Here is a 24,770-nt window from a genome sequence, read left to right on the forward strand (position 1 = left end):
TACTTACACATACATGTACTAAAAGTGGGCAATGCATATAATCATTTAAAGGTGAGTGATCGGATGCAGGAATGCAAGGTCAAGGTCACCCCTCCAAGGCAGGTTTGTCACCCGCCTATCAGCCAAAGTGTTGAACATGGCGTTGGGGATAACACCTGGTAGTTTTCACTGACGGAAGCTGCTGATTTATGTGACCGTTTGCTAAATAGGGCTAATTTTACAGACCTGCAATTTCTCTCACTTCAAACAGGAGGGTGTCCTCTCTCCAGGTTAGAACACTGTCCCTCTCTGAGGCAGATGTTCACCCAGGTAAAGTTTATATGGGACAGACATGCTAAACATTTACATACCAACAGAGGAGGAAAAGGTGTGGATGTATTATTGAAATACTGTGTACGGATTTAAGATTGCATTCTTTTTATAGAGTAATAATTCAATTTTAAAATCCATGGTAATTTTGTTATGATCTTCTATGAAATTGAGCTGAGAGGAAAAAGAACACACAGAAGGCATTTGTCTTTGAATAAAAAATGTACAAAAAAGCACAGAGACAAGAGAGTTGCAGTTTGCACATGCCTGTTTGTCTGTCTGTGCATTATTGTAGTCACAGTCTGTGAATCTTGAAACACAAATCTAACACCCTTTACAGTCATCACATTCAGATCATTGTCTAAACGCATTAATCCCAGAGACAAACATTTACTGGAGAAATAAGAGTAAACATTAGTTCAATAGTTCATCTTTTCTAGGTTTTTGAGACAGAATTCGCGGTTTTGATGTTTCGGGGATTCTTCAAGCCATTTCATGAGAAAATATATATATTTCTGAATTTAATTATTATTTTGTTATTCTTATATTTATGAAGGATTATGCATACTCGTTGGCCTTGTCTTTCACTGACTGTTGGTCAGAGTTATTGCTCTCACTGATGGAAGAGTATGCTGACACAGCAGGATCTTATAAAAACTGTCCTCATCCCACCCGGCCTCGTCCCATGGAGCTTCCCCCTGAATCCAGTCCCTCTCATTGTGACTCACTGATCCCTAATGTTTCTAAAAATCATACACCTTCTCCACCATGCAACCTACATACATGCAGATTAAACAAGGCATTCTCCCTGATCATATCGTCTCGTTTAAAAACGTCAATGATGCAACACAAACACATCCAAGTTCACAATGAGCCCATGTGGTTTTGGAAAGACTTTATTGTGCCGCACAAGTGAATACTAATGTGGTATTGCATTTAGTGCACACAAAACAAGAGACAGAGAGATAATACAACATTGCACAGGAAAACAAGGAATACAAGTACAGTATATAATTTACACATCTTGTCATAAATAAAGCCTACACATCAGTGAATATGGAGTGGTTGATTTTACATAAAATACATAACTTCTGAGTGGATGCTCCTGCTGCAGCTAGCTCCTGTGGTTTCTTTTGTGAGGAGAGGTTGTGTTGGAGAAAACTGTTGCGGAAAGTAAGATATGTTTCTATGGAATAGATTTGAGTTTTGCAGAGACTCTTTATTGATATAGGTATTATTGGTCCCATCTGAAATATATATAATCATAATTAATGTAGCGCATGTTCATGCACATTGACTTAAGAATGCTATATGAGTATTTATAAGCCCTCTTCTATATATTCAGTATCATCATTTAGGTCCAAGCTAACAATAAACCTGAATGACCGTTAATGCAACATACTGTAAGCAAAATAAATGGACACTGACAACTAGATGCATCTACTCAAAAGAAACTAAATGATTCCAGCTTTGGTCAGATTCCAATACTTCCTTTTACATGAAAGCAGTAACTCTTCTCAGCCCACTGATGCACACCAAGTACAAAACTCACATATCCAATGTTGGTGCTGCTCTTGAAGAGAACATGATATATCTGTAATAGTTCAATGTTAAAGGTTACCCAAATTCTGGTGGAAATAAATTGTAATGAAACAAATAGGACTAATCTGTGTACTTCCAATAGGGACTGTGAACCAATCTAGCGACGCAATTGTGTCCATATTTTCTCTCTTGAAAAAGGAGCTATATCAACATACCCACAGATATAAAAAAATATAGAAAAGAAGAATCTCCTTCTTTCTGCCGACAGAAGATTGACATGATCACTCTTCCCGTCAAAGAGCTCAGTTTCACATTGTCCTTCTCGTCTTTATCGTAGACCTGTTGGCCTTCTCATGTTGACGGGCTGCTCTTCGTCTATCACTGCCCTCACCCACTTCAGAATTAAAGCATAGACTCATTGCATGAGAAACATGCAATCTATCCATCACATTGCACATTACCAGTCCATCCAGAAGTTTCTCTTTGCTTTAATGCCTTTCTGCTTAGCCATGCCTGAAGGAGATGATAAAGGGACCTTAAAGATCACAAGACGTGATGATATAGAAATGGAAAAGCCTTTTGAAGTTACAGCTAAAGCACACCAGGATGTAATTTAAGGCAAGTGGTAATAATACACCATTCTTTCCTTTTCAAGTGAGGATGTGCTCCAGACAGATCTGAAAATTCCTCAATAAGCCGGAAGTAAAGACATCACAAAGCGACGTAGCAAAGAAAGGCACACGGCTAATAAGTTGGAAGGTGTTACACTTTCTTACAAAAAAAACACTAAAAATGAACACGAGAACATGAAGCCTAGCAGCTCATCTGAACCGGTGGGACTTGAAGTGTTTCTGCGTTAGTTAGAAGTGTCTTTACGTGTTAATTACATAATGAAAGCATCAAACTACAGACTGGACTTTAGCAGCAGTATCCCCTCCCCTTTGCCCCACCTCATCCTCCTCGCTGTGGTCCAACAGTTACAACTATGTAGAAGTTCAAGTAGAAAAGCGACTGTGTGATGAGTGTGTAATGAAAGTTTATGCATAAAGTACATTGTAAAACAAGTAGTAAAATAAAACTTCACAATATAACTGCTACAAAAAAATAACTTTCTTTCGCTCAAACTGTAACAGTGTACACAGACCGGAGCAAATTAAGACTACTATACACTAACGCATTCTTTCGCAGTGGTCAAAACAACTTTGTTTTTGAAGGCATTACAATCGTTTTAACCTCTTAACACATCAGGGTTTCATCTTTTAAATAGGATGGTGGTGTCAAGAATGGCGGCATGGCTTTTATGTTTATGTTTATTCTCAGTGTGACTTAAATTATTTATTTCACCTGCAGCCAAATGATACATGTTGAATCTTATCTAGTTTAAGGGCTAAGACTTAATTTAATTCATTATTGAAATGCTTTAAAATGTCCAGTGGTGTTGGTCATGGCCGGTGGCACTGTAAAACCTCTTAAAAACCAAAATCAGAGTTTTTGTAATCTTTATACTCCACATCAGATCTTCTACAGTTTCTAGTGTCAGATTCTACCTTTTTAGAGGAATGTGTGAGAAACCCTACAGCTACTAACTCCATATAAGTGTCCTCTCTAAAACTGAGGGAATGAGCCGCACTGTGAACTCCGTATAACTGACAGTAAGTTGATGCCAGTAAGGTCATCTATGATATATTATCATGTTACACAGTTCGGCTGGGTGTGTCTCTCTGAGGGGTCTGATGTCTGATAATCTGCCTCTTCTCCAAACTGTCCCTCCTGTCTGGATTCTACATTTAGAAAGGACTAAAGGTTCAGGTTGACAAAGATGAGACTGAGCTTCTGCTTTTGTCATCACCCAACTTTGACATGTTTCACCAGATATTACCTTGAGGATTCTGGGTGTGGTCTTTGGATCAGTAGGTACCTGAGGTGCCTAAGTGTAAGGCGACGCAAACGAGCTTTCACTTAGTTGATTGTTGTTTTGGTGACATACACCTTGAGTTACAGGGAGTGGGGAAGGTTGTTCTCTTCGAAAGAGTAAAGATGAAAGAGAAGAGGGGCTCTGTTGATCCCCAGAGTGAAGGAAGGTATAACATGAGAGGGTTAAGGGGCCCTGGTGATGATTGTGAGGCTGTACCAGCCAGCTTGATGCATAAGGGGATGTGCTGAAGTTCTGAGACTTTTGTGTGGTTCTTCTCTGGGGTGAAAAACAGCTATAGGTGGGAATTAAAACAAAGGTCTCTGTGGGGTTTTAACATCGGTCGTGTCTCTAAACGTGCCGGCGACGATGGTGGTGATGATGGCTGTGCATGTCCTCCATCGTGATTCTGCCCCACACACCAATCACAAATGTTTCAATCTCACACTCATTGTCGCCGCGAGCGATACGGAAGTAGCCGTTCTCTCCCCAGTTCTTTCCCCAGGAGTTGGCAGCAATCTGAATTAAAAATAATCAAGTTCAGTACAGATTCAAAGTCAAACACTCCCTTTATAATCTATTGGTAGCCCTTTATAATAACTACACACTATTTAGCATTAGTAAAGCGTTAAAAAACACTTAATTCATCATTTATAAAGTATGAAAACCCAAACATGAAATGCATAATAGTCAAGCTTATTGATCAAGAATGAAACATTTATAACTGTCTTCATGAATTGCATACTAATGTGTGTTCATGTTGGAACAATGCTTTATAAATGATGAATTAAGTGTTTATTCATGCTTTACTAATGCTAAATAGTGTGTACTTATTATAAGTGCTACCAATCTATTTTACATTTGAAAGAACAAAATATTTGATCAAATTAAGGGCTCATTTGGGCATTTTTTTTTAGCACAATGACTTACCCAATATTTTTTGGATGCCCCATCAAAGTTTCTCTCCTCTCCCCACCTGGTGCACAAAGCAGAGAAGATGGTTACTCAAAATGCATTAGAGGCCAACAACAGCACACCAACGTATCCTTAAATACAGATGTAAAATCAGATGCGTCAGAGTTGGAATGCTATTTTTAAAGGATGGATGCTGCCCAACAAACATGTCAGCTGTAAACATTTCTCAGGAATGTGATCACCTAGAACACACTTGGAATGTATTGATAAAGAAAAGCAGGAGGAGGTATAAGTAGTGTTCCAAAAAGTGGGGCAACAAAATATTTTATCTTGTTAACAACATCCTGAAAACAGAGTATTTATGCCTGGACACCGCCTTGCACTCCTACACTATTCCAATCCAAAGAACACGGAATTCCCCTTTTCCTCCGCCATTTCCGTACACCGGATATGAAACAGGAAGGAGAGGGAAGGTTACGAGGAAGTGAACACCGCCTCAGTCCACAAGAAAACAACAAAATGACAAAATGCCAAAATATACATATGTGAATATGAACTTCAAGCCCTATATTTACCCTTCTTCCTCACAAGCAGCCTTATTCTCAGGAAACCTTGGCAAAAGGCCCATAAATTCCCATCATGCCTTGCACTTTGCTCTTAGTTTAGCTACTGCCAACCTTTATACGCCCGCTGTTGCTGCTCGTCTTGATCAAAACATTCTCCCAAAGCAAATTCCCATCCTGTTTTTGCACTCCCGGACTTTCGCTTCCCAAGAGACCAATCACTTGTTATCTTTCATAAGGGAAAGGAATGCTGGGAAATACAGTGGCTGGTCTCAGGCTCTGCAAACTCTGAAGCCTGCCACCACAACACAAGCAGATGGTGCCAACCTTCTATCGGCGAGTGTCTTTGTGATGCCCAGTGCTTTCCCTGATTAGAGTCAGACATCACATTGACCAAACGCAGACACATTGAAAATAGCTGAGTTTGGGATTCGTGCCTGTGAGTAAGGGCACATTCACACCTGTACAGTGTGTGTGTGTGTGTGTGTGTGTGTGTGTGTGTGTGTGTGTGTGTGTGTGTGTGTGTGTGTGTGTGCGTGTGCGTGTGCGTGCGTGTGTATGTATGTGTGTGTGTGTGTGTGTGTGTGTGTGTGTGTGTGTGTGAGAGAGAGAGATCCCACATGCATGCCTGTCTGCATATTTATTGGTATGGACAGAGCCAGACAGAATCAGACCACTGCTGATCTCTTATCTGGCCTCCAATCAGCTCACTTGCTCATGCGGGGACAATGATGGGCATACCGCTGTGCCCATGTGCCCCGCCTTTCCCCAACGCCCCTCAACCCACCTCTGACCTCTTCTCCGTGGATTGATCCCCTCTCTCTGTCTGGTGCAGTCAGGATCAGCGGCCCAGACAATGCCCTTTCCACCACAGTGGACCTGAATGCTCTTTCCACAAACTTTCCCAGGCCCTGGGCTTAAAGGAACGCACCGCTGTGGGATTTGGCCTATGAAAACACACTGATGCCTGTAGCTGGCAGGTTGCAGCTCAAAACACTATGTTACGTCCTCACTCAATCCGCCCCTAAACCTGTGTCGCTGCTACATCCACATCCACTGGCCAAGTGAGTGAAGAATCACAGCGTCGGTAGAAGGAGCTAAAGAGCAGGAGGCATTCAGGAAAGGTGGGAATCCACATCCTCATCCGCAGCATCATTTTACACAATGCATACCTCCACAGTTTATCGACGTGCTGTAGAGGTGTAATTACAGTCCACATATTATAAGCCAGACAAAAGTGTTGTGAAACATGTGCATCCACAGTTTTCCAGGAGGACATTTCAGAACAGTGCTTGTGAAGTATGTGATTCAAACAAGCTAAGTACAGGTTGGAGTGTTTATCATACACATACCTTTACATGCCATATGATGTCACAAAATGGAACGTCATAATGTGCACATGCAAGACACGCACATGAAAAGTTGCTTGTATCTACAAGGTTGTATTTTGTCTTCACCAATGGCCAAGCAGATAAAAGCAGAGAGGCTGTTTTTATAGCAGCACTGAGATGCCATGTCTGTAGAAACTGATGTTCATGGAAACACTCAGACTCTGTGGTACAGTCAAATGCTCACAAACACACATTCCTCAGCCGTCGCTAGACACCCATTACGAGGTATAGCTGCTCATTTTTCTAATTTGGAAAGTGAAACTATGAGTGGCAACATATCATTGTCCCGACAGACACATTGCAAAACCAGCTGGATGACTCGCACAGAAGAGCCCCATCAAATATTTACAAGAGAGAAGGATGTTGCTGACTTTTTAGAGGTCAAAACCTCCTACTGCTCTCCAAACCACAGATATAAGGAGCAGTAAACTACTACTAGTCTGTCTGCGGACGGTCTAAATGATAACAGAGCGTTTTGGATTGGATGTGGAAAGGAGAGAAAGAGAGGAAGCGAGTCAGTGAGTCAGATGGCCAGCTGAGGAGGGATGTTGGAGACACCACAGAGATGTGGCAAGAGAGCCAGGAGGACATGGGGAATACCGAGACAGATGGGTGGGGGCAGGTAATCCAGGTGTGTCGACTGTCTACCCGCCTACATATTTGTGGTCGCCGTAGTTACTAGATAGACGAGGATGAGGGAGGGGGGGCCAGACAGAGAAGTGGAGCCAAGGTGTGTCTCCAATAGGGAAGCTTGTTGACACGTACACTCTCAGCTGTGTGCAAACACACATGCAGGTGATGCTTTGAATCCAGCAGCTACTCTGAACTGAAACCTGATTCATCTTTAATAGACATGTTTTCTGCTGAAATGGCATCAGGTGAGGATCTAGCAAAGGTGAAACCAGACACATGGAGACTTGGATCAAGAGGGCAAATGCTTTTGTCTAACATGGTGGTTTTCCTGTCAATACCTTTCATCATCAAAAGGCATAAAGCTAGCACAAACTCAAAATACTTTGCTAAATCTAATCAGATTTGTGCAGATTTACGGCTATGCAATGATAAATAGGCTGTTTGTTCACAAAAAAGTGGCAAAGAGACTTGAAACAATGTTTTGTTAACTGTATACTGGTAACTTACCCAGTGATCCTAATTGAGTGTGTGCCGTGTTTGCGGTACTGTGGAGGTTTGGTGAAGCTGACATCGGTGTGTTTATAGATCCCATTCTTATAGACAAAGAAGTCCTCATGGACCTCCATGATAGCTGCAAGAAAAAGAAAAGCAGGGGAAATTAGTTCATGGATAAAAACACACACACACAATATGACTATTAGGGCTGCTTGAACCTATTATTGAAGGGAAAGATCAACATCTTATTCAAACAACAATTAATCTAAAAGCAATTACTTATTTCACCAAAGACATTTTAATTCCAAAAGAGACACACCCAGACATCCGACAGGGCAGCAGAGGGAGAGAGAGAAAGAGAGAGAGAGAGAGAGAGAGAGAGAGAGAGAGAGAGAGAGAGAGAGAGAGAGAGAGAGTGTGTGTGCTGCACAGCTGAACCTTGTTTAATATTCTTATTCCAGCTCAATGAAATGTACAGCTGAGAAATTCTCTCTTTTGGAGGGCAACCTGCACTAAATCCGTGTGTGGACCTCCTCATTTATAAACAACTCCCTCTCTCTCACACACACACACACACACACACACACACACACACACACACACACACACACACACACCTCAGCCTTTGTGTCAAAGAAAAGCTAAAAGGCAAAAAAGAAACTTGACATGAAGCCAGTAAGTTTTCCTTGACTGCTAAACAATAAAACAAGAAGCTGGCACAGGTTCATAGAGAATCTCTCTCATGTCTGCACACACACACACACACACACACACACACACACACACACACACACACACACACACACACACACACACACACACACACACATTTCCACGTGACTCCTCTATTCAAGTATACTTGACAATGGCACCAGACAGTAAGGCGGGGTAGTAAAGGAAGGTTAGTTCAACCACACCAACATGAAGGCCCATTATTTCTGACCAGGTGACTGGGGGTCGAAGTTGAAACATAGGACAAAACAATCATGATGACAAGGTCAACCATGACATCATCCCAGGTCGGATACCTAACAGGCTGTATAAGGCTGTATTTGAATGTGTGTGTCTCTTGGGAGTACTCTTGTTTCTCTCTCTTGTTTCGTTTTTAAAAATAACACTCACTTGGGAGCAACTGTTGACACTAAAATATTAAGTTTGCCTTACCTTGCACAGGGCCATTATCCATTATCTCCTTCATGATCTCCTTTTCCTGAGAGAGAGACGATAGAAGGAAGAAGGGGAGAGAGAGAATGACAGGAAGATACATGTCAGTGAAATGGAGAGGATGAAAACAACCCCCTGGATGTTAAAAGTCAGATAACAAGATTGAGTCCAGCAGGGCCAGCAGCCTTAATGCCTGGCTTATTGACTTCACAGGCCATCGGGAGACAGGAACAACAGGCTGTAATGATTTTGAAAGACATTAGCCGTCATTTAGCAATGACGGATGCTGGCCGATAAAACCACATGTCGGCTGCAGCTCAGTGTTCGACTCTGAATTGGAGGAGATTCACCGAGCTGCATGCAGAGATGGCTTCTGGAAATGGTTTCAGGGAATGTTACGTGATACTTGTGCTAAAGTGAGGGCAGAGGTGCTTTCTACATGAGTACATGACGAGAAGAACATCATTCATTTAGGTCAGCCAGCTTTTAAAATGTAACTTTTATCACAGCAATTTGTAATTGTGCCTTTAAATATCAACCAATTAGAGCTCATAGTTTAATGATGTATTTATCATTCTGTAAAAATTCCAATAAACAAACTTTTTAGTATGTTTTCATATTTATATTGGAATTTTTCTCTTCTATAAATATGTTTTTTACTCTTGCAGATGCATGTAATTCAATGTCCTCCTAATATATTTGGGGGAGTTTTTCCTGATCCGATGTGAGGTCCCAGGACAGGGATGTAATGTGTACAGATTGTAAAGCCCTCCGAGGCAAACTTGTATTTGTGATGTTGGGCTATATAAAATAAACTTAATTTAATTGAATTAATATGGTTATTGTATGCACCAAACACCAAATTCCTTATATGAAAAACCAATTTGGAATAAACCGTATTCTGATTCTGATTACTCACTCAACACTATGCTCTCATATTGACTGACTGACTCTGGTTTATTTAACTCACTATTGTAGGAAAGTACTGAAGTAGATGACATAATAGCATGAATAGATGACATTGATATTAAAAGTTAAACACATAAATGTAATTCCAGATACACTTTTGAATCTTGATCTTTAGTAGATAATGATTATGGATAATTATATCCAACGTGTAGTCTACAAATTGGTTTAATTCACTCACTGGCCTGTACATCCAGTATGTTTCCAGCTAAACTAATCTAACTACAATCAGAATTGAATAAATTCAGTATTATATTTCAATGAAACGTCATACTCCTGAATCCAACTTCCTGGACCATGACAGCGGCGAACATGCAGGTAAAAATACAACTCTTTGCTCTTCATTGATTCAGTGCTGTTAAGCACTTAATCCTGTACATTTCCACGAGCATGCATAAGGAAACACATACTTTAATAAACATGTGAGAGAGATTATAGTCTACTGTAGCACAAGAAATTCCCAAAAATGTACAGCGATTTTATTCAAGCTGCATATTTACTGTATTATTGAGAACATGTGCTGGTGAAGTAATGAAGGAAAGGTGTACAGGGAATACCTGTTTATGCATGTATTGTTTTGTGTTTGTGCCGTGCTTACATTGGATGAGAGCCTGTAGGGCGGAGTGGACTGGTAGATGTCGTTTTGGTAGTTGTGTGAGTTGGGGCAGCGCTGGGTGGCCTGCCTCTTCCCCCGGCCGACGGAGCGACTCTGCATCATACAGCGGCCCACCTCCACTGGTGTTTGCTGCGTGGGTTGGTATGGATAACAGTCTTCTGTCACCACTCTGTGAGAGAAGAGGAGAGATTATAAAATGTGCCTAATCTCCAGAAGGCTGCTCCCAAGTAATCGCCAAAATGTATTGCATGTTGCTTTGCTTTCTTGGTTTCTACTGCAGATTAACCAACATGAAGTCTTTACCCTCTACGGCGGAGGTACCACCAGGCTCCATCGATGCGTCCCCCATCACACCCTCCCTGATTGCGCGTGTCACAGGAAATGAGATTTTGTGGGGACAGCTGAGGAGTCATGTGACCCATTGACTGGATGGAGATTCTGTCTGATGCCACAGCTAGTGAAAAGGACAGGCTTTATTACAAAATGTCATGCTTAAAGCCTTTTTATTGTTTTAGATCATTTTAACAATTTGTGTCTTCAGGAAGCTAAAATAATCATACATATCCATAAACGTTTGACAGGTGCTGAAAAACAAATATCTGCACAGAAAGATATATTTCAAAGTTGTGACACTTTCACAAGTTTTCATTCTATTTTCTACCGTTCCTTTAAGTCTTATAATGATATCCCATGTTTCCCTGCATGTTCTTCATGTATTCTACCTGCAGTGGAGAAAGCCCAGGATGCAGCGCAGTTGCCCTGGTCCAAAGGTTCATGAATCTTTCCTGGCCACTTCTCTGTTGAGTTGAAGTAGACTGGCAGACGGTCACCCTCAGGATTCATGTTCATCTGACGGAGAGGAAAAATTAATCAAGTCAAGTCAATTCCTTTCTCCAAAGAGCTTATCCTATTCATGAGGTGATCCCAGCTGACATTGGGCGAAGGCAGGGTCCACCCTGTACAGACAACCATTCACGCTCACATTCACATCTACGTGCAAATTAGAGTCCAATTGACCTGAGCTGCATGTCTTTGGGAGGAAACAAACTCCACGCAGAAGAACCGCCCGGGATTGAGGATCAAACCCCGGGCCCCTCCTGCTGTGAAGTGACAGCGCTAGCCACTGCACCACCGTGCAGCGCTCAAGTCAAGTCAATTGAGCTTATTCACCGTTACACTCTCACAGACCAAGCCTCATTGAGGAGACATTTATATTTCTCAGTAAAAACAACTATTATCATAAGTGGCAGACCACAATTTTAAACAACGATTTAGAGCAAAATAGAGGAAATAGCGGTTCAAACCACAAACACGGAGTTGCAGCAGTGGGATTTACAATGTCATTATTTCCCCACAAACTAACAGCTGCAATTAAAGTACTTGTTGACGGCTTTGTATGACAAGTTTGGATCAGCAGATTACATAAATCTGCTAATCAACCGTCCAGTAGAAGGGACTTATTCACAAGCACTTAGGCCCATTTGGCCCAGTGGCAATCGCTGTAGAATAGACAGGAACTTTGATCCCGGTCCTCTCCAAGAAAGCATGAGCACGTTTGGTTACATCGAATGTGTCATTTGAACCAACCGAACTCTTTCATGAGGCACTAACGTCACTGTGATGATAAATCCTAATCAGGATGATGGAGTGCAAATATCTTTCTGATAGCTCATGTTCACTGGTAGGTGCTTCTCACATGCCAAACATACTTGATATATTAGTCTCCATGCGAGGTTGGACGACCTCCTAATCTCTCCGTTTTGTGTGATAACAGAGCACACGCTTCTGTCCAACTAAATCCCCCCAACCCCCTCTCTCAGGGCCTGGCTCCTGTGCAGCATTCCTCCGATTAATAGCAAGGTATTCAAAGCACAAACTGCCACCTGATACATAACAATTGAATATGCTGCTGATCTGAGACTTTGTCTTTTGGACCTTGACCTTCCACAACTAGACACCTGGAACACCTGACCTAAATGTTTGATAAAAGAGGGGAAATGGCCTGCAAGAATACATGAATTAAGTTAAGTAATTCATTAATTCATTATTTCCCATCCCTTACACAGGAGTCTACATACAGACATGAAAGGGCAGCGGGACAGAGAGATTTATGAATGGGCTGCAAGTGATCTGGTTCCTGGCACAGGTAGGGACACGCTGACAGCGGAAGAAGGAGGGGGTGTTGGGAGGTTTTTAGGGTGGAAGTAGTCGTGGAATGCTGAGAGAGGTAAACAGGGGCAGTGGGGATGGATGGATGAAGACATGGATGGAGGTGTAGTGGGGGGTGTAGACTGAAGAAGAGGTTTGCTCTTTATTCTCCAGGCAGCCACCATGCCCTCCATCTTCTCTGTCTGATGTTTTGGTTCCGTCTTATGTAATCTGTCAGGGTGAAGTATAAACAAAGACTGAGCGGAACAGAGTGGGCTGAGGTTCCAGCCAGAGACGCCATCGCATACCAACAAGCCACCATAATTAAACGTTTTCATCAGCGCTCCTTTGTTGTTATAGGTTTCAAACCTGCATATCACAACAATATCACCTTATCACTCGCAGGAAGTATGCAGGAACCTTTAAAGAAGTGACAAGCCAACAAAACTAACAATTCACAAACATGACCTCATACAGGTTTGGTGGGAACAACTAATAAATATTGAAGCTATATATATATATATATAAATATACATTTGTTGTTCCCACTGTAGCTGTATGAGGACTATACTGTAAGGTGCGGAAATGAAAATACTTTTTAAAGTGGAATTTTAAGGGGAAACACTGGCTTTGAGAGTTTACACCTAGTAACAAGTAACATGATATTCTTTCAACCCCTGTGTGGAAATGTGTTCTCTCACATACTTCTTTCTTTGTCCTATCAACCCCAAAAGTACATTTTAGGGATGAATACTGTCCTGTACCTGCATCTCATTCATGTTCATAATAGTCCTGGAGGGTCTCTGTGTGCCCAGGCGGAAGCGGATGCCCTCGTCTAGAGTCATGCCGTAGAGCTGGCTGTAGTTGGCTGCCTTCCATCTGAAAGCACAAACCAGGAGGAGAATGTGTTAGTCACAATGTGTGATAAAGATCTTATTTTAGAATATCATGTCATCAAGTATGTGTGATACTGCATGTCGTGTTTGTGTTTTTACCCATAGTTGCCTCTGTTAATGGCGTTGATAACGTCCGACTCCATCAGACAGGCGTTCTGCTCACACTCCCAGCGTCCTGTAGTCCCACATGTACTACAGAGGACAACCAGACAGAGTAGGGGCGAAGAGTTGAGACCATTAAAAGGTTTAAGCAAGTTATAATTCCCATAGTTATGCTAAAGCCAGTGAGGTCAACAGTTAAAATAGAAGGACTATCTAAGACATAGACAAATATTCAAGGGCTCAGTGGAATTCCCAAATAAGAAGTTAATTGAGAGAAGAATGTGAGTAACTGAAGAAAAAAAATGGAAAAACAACGGATGAGGGAGTGAGAAACAGAGGGAGAGGATAAAGGAAACATTGAGCCTTTTAAGGCTGTAGAACCAGGATCCATTTTTAATCAGAAGGAAACAGAGAAGAAGTTAAGAAGATGGCAGAAGAGATAGAAACAGGATATTAATGATGACGACAATATTTACTTAAGGGATGCTCAAAAATAACTTCCAATGTGTACTTTCTGATGACTCACTGTGAAGTGTGTGTGTGTGTGTGTGTGTGTGTGTGTGTGTGTGTGTGTGTGTGTGTGTGTGTGTGTGTGTGTGTGTGTGTGTGTGTGTGTGCGTGTGCGTGTGTGTGTGTGTGTGTGTGTGTGTGTGTGGTAGTCATGGAAGTATCAAGATCCTGGTAGAAGTATCAGAAGATCCTTTTTTACTTCAGTAAAAGGACTTTTAAAAGTAAAAGTCCTGCAATAATAGCTACATTTTTCAAATAAGCTAAATGTATCAAATAAAATAAATGAAATGGAGTAAAAATTTGTGATTTCCCTCCAAAATGTAATGTAATGGAAAATGCAATGAAAGTGTACTTTGAAATTGTACCGGACAGAAAGCTTACTCATAGATGAGTCACTATGCACTTCAGTTCACCTTCCGCTGATACTTCTAAGTAAATGATTTGCTGCAGCTAAAAGTACCGTTTCACAAGAGTTCTATAAACTTGCTGATTAATCGTTTAAAAATACGATGACCTACAGGATATTCCGTCACATAGAGTTCCTAAAAGCATCTGTCTGGACAAAACATCAAAACTGAGGCCTGTCCTTTATAAACTTTATATTTTCCAACCAGAATAAAATAGAGTAATACAGATATAATGCAGGGATTTACACATTACTTTTTTAAATCATAAAACTATTGGTGGGTCAACTTTTACGTCTAAATGTATTCAGAAACACTTTATGCCTCTACAATAAATATTAAGCTGCCTACCGCTAGTTAGCTAGTTAGCTTGGCTTAGCTTAGCATAGAGACTGGAAACAGGGGAAACAGCCTGGATATGTCTCAAGGTAACACAATCTTTCTACCAACATATCTAGAGCTCAAAAATTAACACGATCTACCTTGTTTGTATAATCAGGATTTAGTTTTAGTCTTTATGCTAACATAAGCTAACAGTCTTATGATAGTTTGACGTTTTGGGACATTATCCAGTCAATCACAGCACACTTTATCAGTAACTCAAAGTTGGTCTCTTTATGTACACATTAATCCTGACTGGAATAGATTCAGGTAATATGTAGCATTTAAATTAAATGGAGATAATCTAGATTCTTCCGTTACCCTTTGGTTAAAGCTGTATTCATATTTTCTTGGTGTCTCGGTTTTCTGACTGTAAATATTATCTTTCCAAGGTCCCTGTTTCTAAGACTACCTGGTTAAATAAAGTTACCAAGCCACCAAAAACAAACAGCTCCAAGGTCAGCCGCTGTTTCGGGAGTATCATAATAAATGGGTGCATTAGCGAGAGAGAGAGAATGAGGTGTTTCACACAGAGGCGTGTATAGACTTATAGACTTCCAACCATAAAGTCTACTGTATATATTTTAGACATTATGTTTACAAAGAGGACAACCTGCCCAAGAGGGTCATCACACACACACACACACACACACACACACACACACACACACACACACACACACACACACACACACACACACACACACACATAAGGATGAAGAGGTCAAATTCCCCTTCAGTCACACTGAACCTACAGAGTGTGTATCACCTCTCATACTGCACTCCTCCCTGCTGGGTCTCTGAGACCCGACCAAAAACAGCGTTCACGCACACACCCTGACACACTTATACACACACAGTAGCAGAGTTTAAACCAGGACCGTCTAATGGATGTGACAATGACCTTTCACCTCTCCCTCCAGCAGGAACACATACATGCAGATCAGCACGGGTGGGTCAAAAACAGCAATAAATTCACACAGTGATAGTCCCATGCACACAGGGACCGGCATAATGACAGACACATGGAGACAGCGGGACAGAGTGTGGCTGAGAAAGAAATATGGCGGCTCCAAGGACAGTGGCAGGCGATATTTCACATTCTCACCTCTGGGACCGTACACACACACATAGTAATACACACACCTGGATGGCATGAGTGTGCTTTGCCAGATCAGTAGGAACAACAGAGCCATGCTCTGTTCAGATTTGACGTATGTAATCTGAGAAACTAGACAACAATTTAGAAAGTCCAAGCTGGCATTGGCTGTTGTCTAATCCAAAGTTCATGCTAAAAAGGCAGAGCTGTTGCCAAGTCGTAACAGAGATAGTTGTTTCTTCAGGGCTGAGTGAGATTGCCGTGTGAGTAGGCAGCGCCGCGTTTCAGATCATTTGGAGCAGATAGAGTTATCAGGATGCCAAGAGCTCAGGGAAGGAAAACGTCTCTGCTGGGTTCATTCCATTAACACAACAGCAGACTGCCACACACACACACACACACACACACACACACACACACACACACACACACACACACACACACACCATGTTAACTCCGGTTGTGTTTGCATGCTGTCCAGCACTGACACAATCTGCCCAGGAGTTATTTCCAGCTAAAAGACAACGTTTTACAGATTTTGATACTGATGGTCAAAGAGCAGCTTTTTATTGACTGTATCAGTGATGTTTGGCTAGTGGTTAGAGAAGACGTGTAGGAGGTTAGATAACAGTGTGCGGGAGCTTGATCACTGCTAATGAGAGACTTTGGAGGGAAAAGAGGGAGAGCTGCCCGTCAACTCAAAGCGGAAGCCCTCTCCTCCGCCCTGCTGTCCTGATTCTGACAGTTGGGAGGATGAACATTTGGGAAATGAATAAGTGGAGGGAGTAGGAGTAGGAAAAGGGAGTGTGTGTCCCTTCGCGCCAAAGCTGTGGTGCAATTTTTCAAGCATCCATGTGTATTGCCTTAACAAGCATGTGTGAGAGCATATGTGCATAAGACTCTTTTTGTTTGCCAGTGAAATGGAGAGTTAGCACATAAACGCTGTTTTCTGGTGAGCTGGGACACTGGAGGTTATTTTAAAACACGCAGCTTCCACAAGTCCACTTTCCACTTTCCGTAAAGAAGAAACGTTCGCCCGGCCATTTATCAACTGCCATCCTGGCCTATCTATCTACGCACACCTTCAGACCCTTTAAGTGAAACCTAATTGAGCTGCAATGATAAGAGTCATAGTTCAGGCCCACCCGATTGAGACAGTTCAGCTTCTGAAGTCGAACAGCCGCTCGGTTTTAAGTGGAGATCAGCAGGGTCAGTGTGGCTTGGGTTAGACGTGTCATGACAAACAACCAAAATGCGTTCTTGGTGCATGAGGATAAATATAATAGGGATGTACAAATGGATGTTAAATCAACATTGGTGTGCATGTTCACACACGTATAAAGGGTCTTTGAGGAACATCAAATGACACAGACGTGAGAAACTACAGTGGAGGGCAGGTGAGGAATTACATTTCCCTTCTTCCTGCCTTCTCTCCCTTGACCTACTTTACCTCTCCTTGACTGTTATTATCATGCAGAAAAATGTCAACAGCCACACAACAGACTCTGGTGCCCTCAGGGTGTAGAAGGCCATGTAGATAAAAAAAATGCACTTTGCTGCTACTGAGAGCTAATCTAAAATAATGTTATTAGAAACGCTTGAGCTCATGTCCAAGGTCATAAAGTGAAGAGATGTATGGGAAATTTTTCCAATTGGAAAAATAATAGAAGATTTTCAAGGAGCTCTAATCAAAAGAGTCAAAACAAGAATACATGAGCTCCGTATTTCAATATCCAGCCTCACTTGTGTATCCACATCAAAGAAGGAACAGTTCATAGGATCAAAAGAAAGTCTCTTTCAACTAAAGTTAAATCGACCATGTTACTCAGTGGGCCTTGGGGATATGAATGACACTGTTGGAAAAGTTGGCGCTCACAAACACATCACTACTAGATAGGAAACATTAACATGGGGCCTGTTTTGATTTATCCTGTTATGCAGTTACTGTTCCTCCTGTGATAGACACAAACTAACAAGAAGTTCTTTACTTCACAACAGAGAGAATAATAACCGACTGTATCAGTATTAACTGTTCATTGCATGGACTCTTAAGTTTGAAAAAAACTCATTAATCTCACAATGAAGTATACGGCCTTTTCACAGCAGACATTTTGACTTGTGAAAGCAAGGAAAGAGAAATGGAGTTACGAACAACATTAACGATGGCTCTGTTCTAATAAAGTGTCCCAGTAAACTATCACAGTGAGCCAACGAGAAGAATACCAGTACCCTGAAACTTAAGCAGCCAAATGGTTGCTTTTCCTACTGTTTGAATAAATTCTTTTTTTTAAAAGGCCAGTTACAGACAAAGAGGTATAACGCACAGTAGAGGAAGCGGAAGAAGACAGCGCCAGTGTGTGTGTGTGTGTGTGTGTGTGTGTGTGTGTGTGTGTGTGTATATTATATATTTATTATTTGGAACACATACAGTGCACAAACATATTTTGTTAACCCACCAACTCTATTCTCTACTCCAGGACGGATCCCAGAGGTTTTAAGAACACAAAGTACTGTATGTCAGCATGACATCTGGAGAAATGTGAGGCACTAAACATCTATAATTTGTTGTAATGTTGCGTCCATAAAAACCTGGCATCTTGGGCTTCAATGTTTCACTCAGTATGCATGCAGTGGTTCATGTGTGTTAGAACAAGTAGACACAGAGCATTTAGATAAATTGAGGGGGAAACCATGTTTTCAAGCTTTAGGCCACTTAAAAGGACAGTTAAGGGAAAGCCCAGGATTTAAGAGGTTGAAAGAGAAGTAAGAGGAAGAAAGACAGGCTTACATACCATAAATTGCAGTTCTCTTTGTATGTTTGCCCTGTAAAGAACTTGTTTCCATTTCTTTCGCAGGTGCCTGAGGAGACAAAGACCGGTAACTTAATAAAAAAGCATGTACACAAACAGGAGACAGAGATACACTTGTATGTAAAGCACTCACACTTAATATGCTACAGTCATACTGGCCAAATTACTTCACTTGTGATCAAAATAAAATCACTAACTCCTCAGGTGTGTGTGTGTGTGTGTTTGTGCAGAGTGTTTATGTCTTTGTGCGAGGGTACACACAGAATATATGTGAATTCTAAGAAGCTCTGAGCTCTAGTAATCCAGTGTAGGAATGTGGCGTTAGCTTCTTTCCTGCCTTCCCAAGCTTCCCAGGCCCTCGTCATGCTTTAACCAGCTTACGCTCCACTTCACCTACTGAGACCGAGGGTGAAGGGCCACAGAAGAAGCATACCATTGCGCCCACGATCAAGCGACAGAAAATCATTAACATTTGTGAGCTGCAATGGTCCACTCAGTATCTTCACAAACAAACCACAAAAAATATTAAGCAGGGACATAGCATTAGTATTTCTTTTGGAATGGATTTGGCCTATTTCATTTCAAGTTTGAACCCTGTTCACTTACAGGTTGTGAAAATGATACTGGAGTCGGCTAAAAGATTCACAATGAGGTTTATCTACATACTGATTTACAGTGCAAGGTGCCGTCAGTGTGATCCCACATGGAATTTATGGCATGAGCCGGCTGAGAATTTACAGTGTGAGCAGGTTTCCTTGTCTCGGGTGTTAGGCCCAGAGCTGATTGTGTGATTTATGACTGAGGCCCTCTGTTACCCATCATCCCCCTCACAGCTGTCTCACCCAGTCTGTCACAACTCAGTTACTGCAGAGCTGAAGACTTTGAGAAGCTACTCATTGACAGAGAAGGATTTTATAGAGAGGACTTCTGTTCAACTGAAAGTATGTGATTTAATGCACAGAGCATGAAGGAAATGTTTTTTTCTGTGAGAAAATATTAGAACGTTATTCACTGACTTAGACGACAGAATGAGACGTTCAGCTTAAAAAAAGCTTTAAAAATGAGTAACGGAACAGAACAAAAAAAAAAAAAAGATGTCACCTCTTTCCTTTTGAAGCGCCGTAGCCTTCCGACAGGCTTTTGTAGTTGTGTGGTCGGTTATGTGAGTTTGTGCATTAGTGTCCCACCCCGCGATACCCCTACCTTGTCGTCCAGGTAACACATACCTTTAACGACCCTTCTGTCTCCCGTCCCGCACCCGTTGTCTGTGTCCCCCTCCCTCCACATACCCCGCATTCCTTCTCTTGACCTCCATTCATCCCTCCATCTACCCCTCCTCCCTCCCTCTGTCTGGGTTAATAAGAAGCCTACTGTTCCCTGCTCTGTTTGCAGGTAGTCCTCTGCTGTCGCTGGCACATTGTACACCTCTGCAATGAGAGAAGGGTGTTATAACTGTGTGGGGAGCCTAAATGTGGTCAACGCAACTGTTAGGGATGGTAAAATGTGCTAAACCCGGGGAGGATCAGAAAATGGGGAGGTTATTTTAATTTAAATCTTTGCTGAGGGGAGGTAATCTAACATTTTTGGGAGGGGAGGGTCATTTATTTTTCTCTTGCCCCATAATTATATTTTATTTCAGCCTTACCTTCTGAGGTGTATTAATAAAAGATGGGCCGCACAGACATATAAAAGAAGGTGTTCATGTTTCCAATAATTGTTGTACGGGCCCTTATCTTTAGCATTTTTCTTTCTTGTGAGTTTAAGAGAGCAGGTATGTAATTGTAATTCATTTTCAAGTGTCGTGCTGATTTGCGCTGTGATGCAGCAACGAGTCTGTCAGTGGGGTTCTGTGCTGCTTTCTGACTGACTGTAACTAACTACGACAGGCCCGCACACACCTGCAAAACTCAGTGATGCACACACTAACTCATTCACTAGTGCACTTTTACTTACCTATGAAAGGGGGCTCCACGCCAAGACAATGTCCCCAGAAGTCAGGGCAGCAATCAGCGACGGTCCGGTTGCAGAACAGGTCGCAGTAGCAGATGGTGTCCAGGTAGGGAACCGTGCACAGGTCGTCTCTGCCGGGGCAGCAACCTCCTCTCCTCTCGCAGTAGGAGCCAAACGGGTCCCTGATGCCGCCAACATGGAGCGGACTGGCAAGCTCCCTCTTGGTCCTTCTTGACAAGATTCTTTCTGCAGTGCTCTCTTCCACCACTAGGAGCAGCGCCGCCACAGTCAACAGGAAGAGCTTCATGATGAATCTGTGAAAGGAAGGATATAACGTTTCAAGATGTTAGGTAAAAGGTAATATGATTTAATACATGGCCTTCAATCATCAATTCTAGCAATCGACATTTAAACGAGGGAGCAAAAAAAAATGTTGTGAACGTTGGCCTGCTTTTCCCCACAAGAGACACACCAAATGCTTCACAGGAAGAGAGGTGAAAAGGTTGCACTGTGAGCAGCATAATTGGGGTATGACTGCTGCCAACACATTATCCACCTCCCGCTGTGTAATTCATAAACACACTGACGGATATGCACTTAGTAGCGCACACACACACACACACACACACACACACACACACACACACACACACACACACACACACACACACACACACACACAAAAGATACATTTAAACAGAGCTTGCAACACACCCACGTGATCCTTGGAGATCCTCTGCTTCTTTTTCCAACTTTCCTTTCAACCATCCAAAACAAACAGCAGCTTAATATGTAAATGTACTCAGCAAGAAAGTGATGGAAAACAAGTATGTCCTTAATGCGTGCTGGCAATAACCGTCAATCCTGAACTATTATTTTCACTAGTGCAGCGCTGTCTGCATTGCAGTGGCATATGCATCCAGGTGCACTACAATCACCCTGTAATTACACATTTTACAGTATCTATGAGGGTCCTGCTAGTGTAGTTACCAGTGTGAGGGAGGGGCCTTTATTGTCCCAGATTCACATGCTATCTCAGCCTCGGAAATAATGTAATGTCCTGTTGTCAAAGCTAATCTGTCACACTCGAGCAAATTGTCTGAATGAACAGACACAGCCCACATACAGTATTAATGGTCCTCAGAGACAATAGTGGTTATCTTAAAGCCACGCTGGGGCACAGTAGACAGAGGGAGACCATGAACATACACTAAATGTTTAACACAGTCACAGAAACTATCTGATCACACTTGTACTCCGGCTGGTTACTCTTATTAATGGGAACAATAAAAAAGAAAATCAGCACTTTAAAGAAATTGAATGCGTCAATAGATCCAAATAATTTTACAAACTGCTATTAAAGGAACTTCCCAGCATTGGTATCATCTGTTCTTTTTTTTGGGCCAATGACTTTGAAGCAAGAAGGTGATATAGTTTCTCTAATGGTTTAATCGTCACACTATTTATTTTCACATGTGCAACACCTTCAATGACCATGACTTTGTGTGTGTGTGTGTATGAACCAGCAATCCATAACTTTCACTCTTAACAAAACGTCAAACAAAATCATCCATATGTATGGTTGATTGTGTGTGTGTGTGTGTGTGTGTGTGTGTGTGTGTGTGTGTGTGTGTGTGTGTGTGTGTGTGTGTGTGTGTGTGTGTGTGTGTGTGTGTGCGTGTGTGTGTGTGTGTGTGTGTGTGTGTGTGTGTGTGTGTGTGTTGGTCTCAGGTTACTGAATGTGTGAGTCTATATGGGGCCGGACAAAGACAAGGGACTGCCCCGCTGCTTACATAAATAGCATCATTAATTATCCAATCAGATCTCAGAGCAAAAGATCTTTGCTGGTCTGTTTTCTGCATGACTGCGCCTTTAGTCGAAAACCCATAAACACACACACGCAGGCATATGGCAGCATGGGATGGGCAGGTCTCCTCCTTAACACAAGTGTTTTGTTGTGGCAGACTGAGCAGCAGTGCAATACAACACCCACCAGTCTGCCCAACAAGCTGCTGAGGCCTTTAGGTCAAACTAGAAATGTAAAGCAACAGAAGTGTCGATTGTGATGCTGGCTGCTGACTGTACCTAAATCAATAACTTCCCTCTACAGGGCAACTTTACGCTACAAGTAGCTTCAACGTATGACATTAACTGATTGCGTTTGGTTCAGTCCTCAGCTGAAGCGAGACATTTAAGCTGATGGGTCCATATTCTCAGTTCCTTTTATTCTTATGAAACAAGGTTTAGAAGCCATATGGCACATCAGGGCTCCAGACAGCTGTAGCCAAGCTACTGATGCCAAGCCAAGCCGCATGACAGATGCACCTTCAGAAAGGGCAACCCACACACACACACACACACACACACACACACACACACACACACACACACACACACGCACACACACACATGCATAAAGTGCATACACACATCAAACAGTAGAAGTAGAAGAACTGTACTGTCACTGTCTCAGCTGGACCTCACCGCTTCAGGACCATGTTCACAACTTTGACCTGATTGATCTCAGTAAACTGAGCAATGCTGTGAGGAATCTTTGATAATGTCAAAAACACAGACATGTATTTATTAATAGGTCAGTTCACCAAAATTATATAACATAATAGCAGCACCTCCTTGCAAAAACAGTGTCCAGACAGTGCACAGATCAATGTGAACACAGATACTTCTTCTACAGATGACAGTCTCTAGAAAAGCTTTTAACAGCATGTTGAACATTTTAAATGTATTGTAATGTCATTTTTTCAAATGTGTCCATTTCATCATTGTATTGACAGAAATATTTGGGACAGATATCTCAAAATCTGGACAACTAAAAAACTATCTACATGGCAACTAGCGGTATATGAAAAGAAATCACCAAACTTTTAATGATGTACTTATACTACCTATGACCCCACTCTCACACAGCTGAACTTTGAGACATCACTGCACCACACAAGAGATAATGCAGACATCTTGGCTCAGTGTATCTGCATAAAAGCCCTTTTTAGTCCCTCCGTCACACAGTCCTTGGCGATTATCGGTCCAGCTCTATTTTTAAGACACCCAGCAGGTCAAGGAGAACAGAGACCATTTATAATACCGTGCAGGTGTCTAATGAGGCCAGCACCTCAACAGGTGAGTGACATGATAACTGGTCTTGGTGTGTCTCATTGTGAATTACACAAGAGGAATCACCACAAACTCATTGTACAATAAGCTCTTTAAAATAAATCACAGTTTCCCATTCCTACCCTTGAACCTATTAATAGCTGGAATAGTGTATCCTACAATCCCACACCCAGAAGGTAAACATATTGTAGCAGTGAAAACTTGACTTACTTAAGTCCAGTGGCATGAAGCACAGTGGAATAAATCTCAGAAGAAAGTATGATAGGCAAACATATATATAAAGTTTAAAAGTTCCCATAAATTATAAAGATATTTAAAGTAACATGACGTCAGTATCAACCGTACTGTGACGTTGAGCCTGCACCTGCCTGGAGTCTGGTATTAAAGACGGCTACTGTTTGAAAAGTGAAGAAAACTTTTGTTACCTTGAGTTGAGAGAGAAATGCTGGTGTGGTAATCCGATAGAAAACTACAGAAGTTTACTGGTGTGTTGCTCAGGAAGTCATCCACAGGTAGAGGGGTAAAAAGTCTGTCTCTTGTCTCTGTTCCTCACTCTCTCGCTGGATCTGCTCTGTCAGACTCTGTCTTCTCTATATACAGGCAGTAAGAAGCTAGCCACTCCCCCGGCCCCCCTTCACTCTCTGCCCTGTGCCCTGCTTCATTGTAAACACACACACACACACACACACACACACACACACACACACACACTTTCCCTTTGCTATCTCTTCAAGCCTTTCCTCTCTTTCTTTATCAGACTGGAACCTCCAATATTATAATATGAAAGTGAAATGTTTCCACTCATCTTTATTTACTCTTTCCTCAGGTTTCT

At 41.9% G+C, this 24,770-nt stretch overlaps 1 protein-coding gene across 1 annotated transcript; it reads right to left on the bottom strand.

The window, feature by feature from the left end:
- Nucleotides 1-1,194: 1,194 nt before the first annotated feature.
- tinagl1 (tubulointerstitial nephritis antigen-like 1) lies at nt 1,195-24,489 on the bottom strand. Its single transcript, XM_079232084.1, has 12 exons — nt 24,364-24,489; nt 20,810-21,120; nt 18,839-18,905; nt 13,650-13,742; nt 13,419-13,533; nt 11,229-11,355; nt 10,810-10,960; nt 10,489-10,675; nt 8,925-8,970; nt 7,773-7,896; nt 4,694-4,739; nt 1,195-4,282 (listed from the first exon to the last, which is right to left on the bottom strand). Exons 2-12 carry the CDS (start codon nt 21,111-21,113, stop codon nt 4,115-4,117), a joined length of 1,428 nt encoding a protein of 475 aa, XP_079088210.1. The 5' UTR covers nt 21,114-21,120; nt 24,364-24,489; the 3' UTR covers nt 1,195-4,114.
- Nucleotides 24,490-24,770: the final 281 nt, after the last annotated feature.

The sequence above is a fragment of the Taurulus bubalis genome, assembly GCF_910589615.1.
Source record: "Taurulus bubalis genome assembly, chromosome: 16".
NCBI classification, from domain to species: domain Eukaryota; kingdom Metazoa; phylum Chordata; class Actinopteri; order Perciformes; family Cottidae; genus Taurulus; species Taurulus bubalis.

Coding starts and splice junctions, on each gene's coding strand:
- tinagl1 (XM_079232084.1), bottom strand. CDS start 21,113: ATGAAGCTCTTCCTGTTGACTGTGGCGGCGCTGCTCCTAGTGGTGGAA. Junction 18,906..20,809: donor CGTGGAGCCCCCTTTCATAG/GTAAGTAAAAGT, acceptor TTGTCTCCTCAG/GCACCTGCGAAAGAAATGGA. Junction 4,740..7,772: donor CACTCAATTAGGATCACTGG/GTAAGTTACCAG, acceptor TTTGTGCACCAG/GTGGGGAGAGGAGAGAAACT.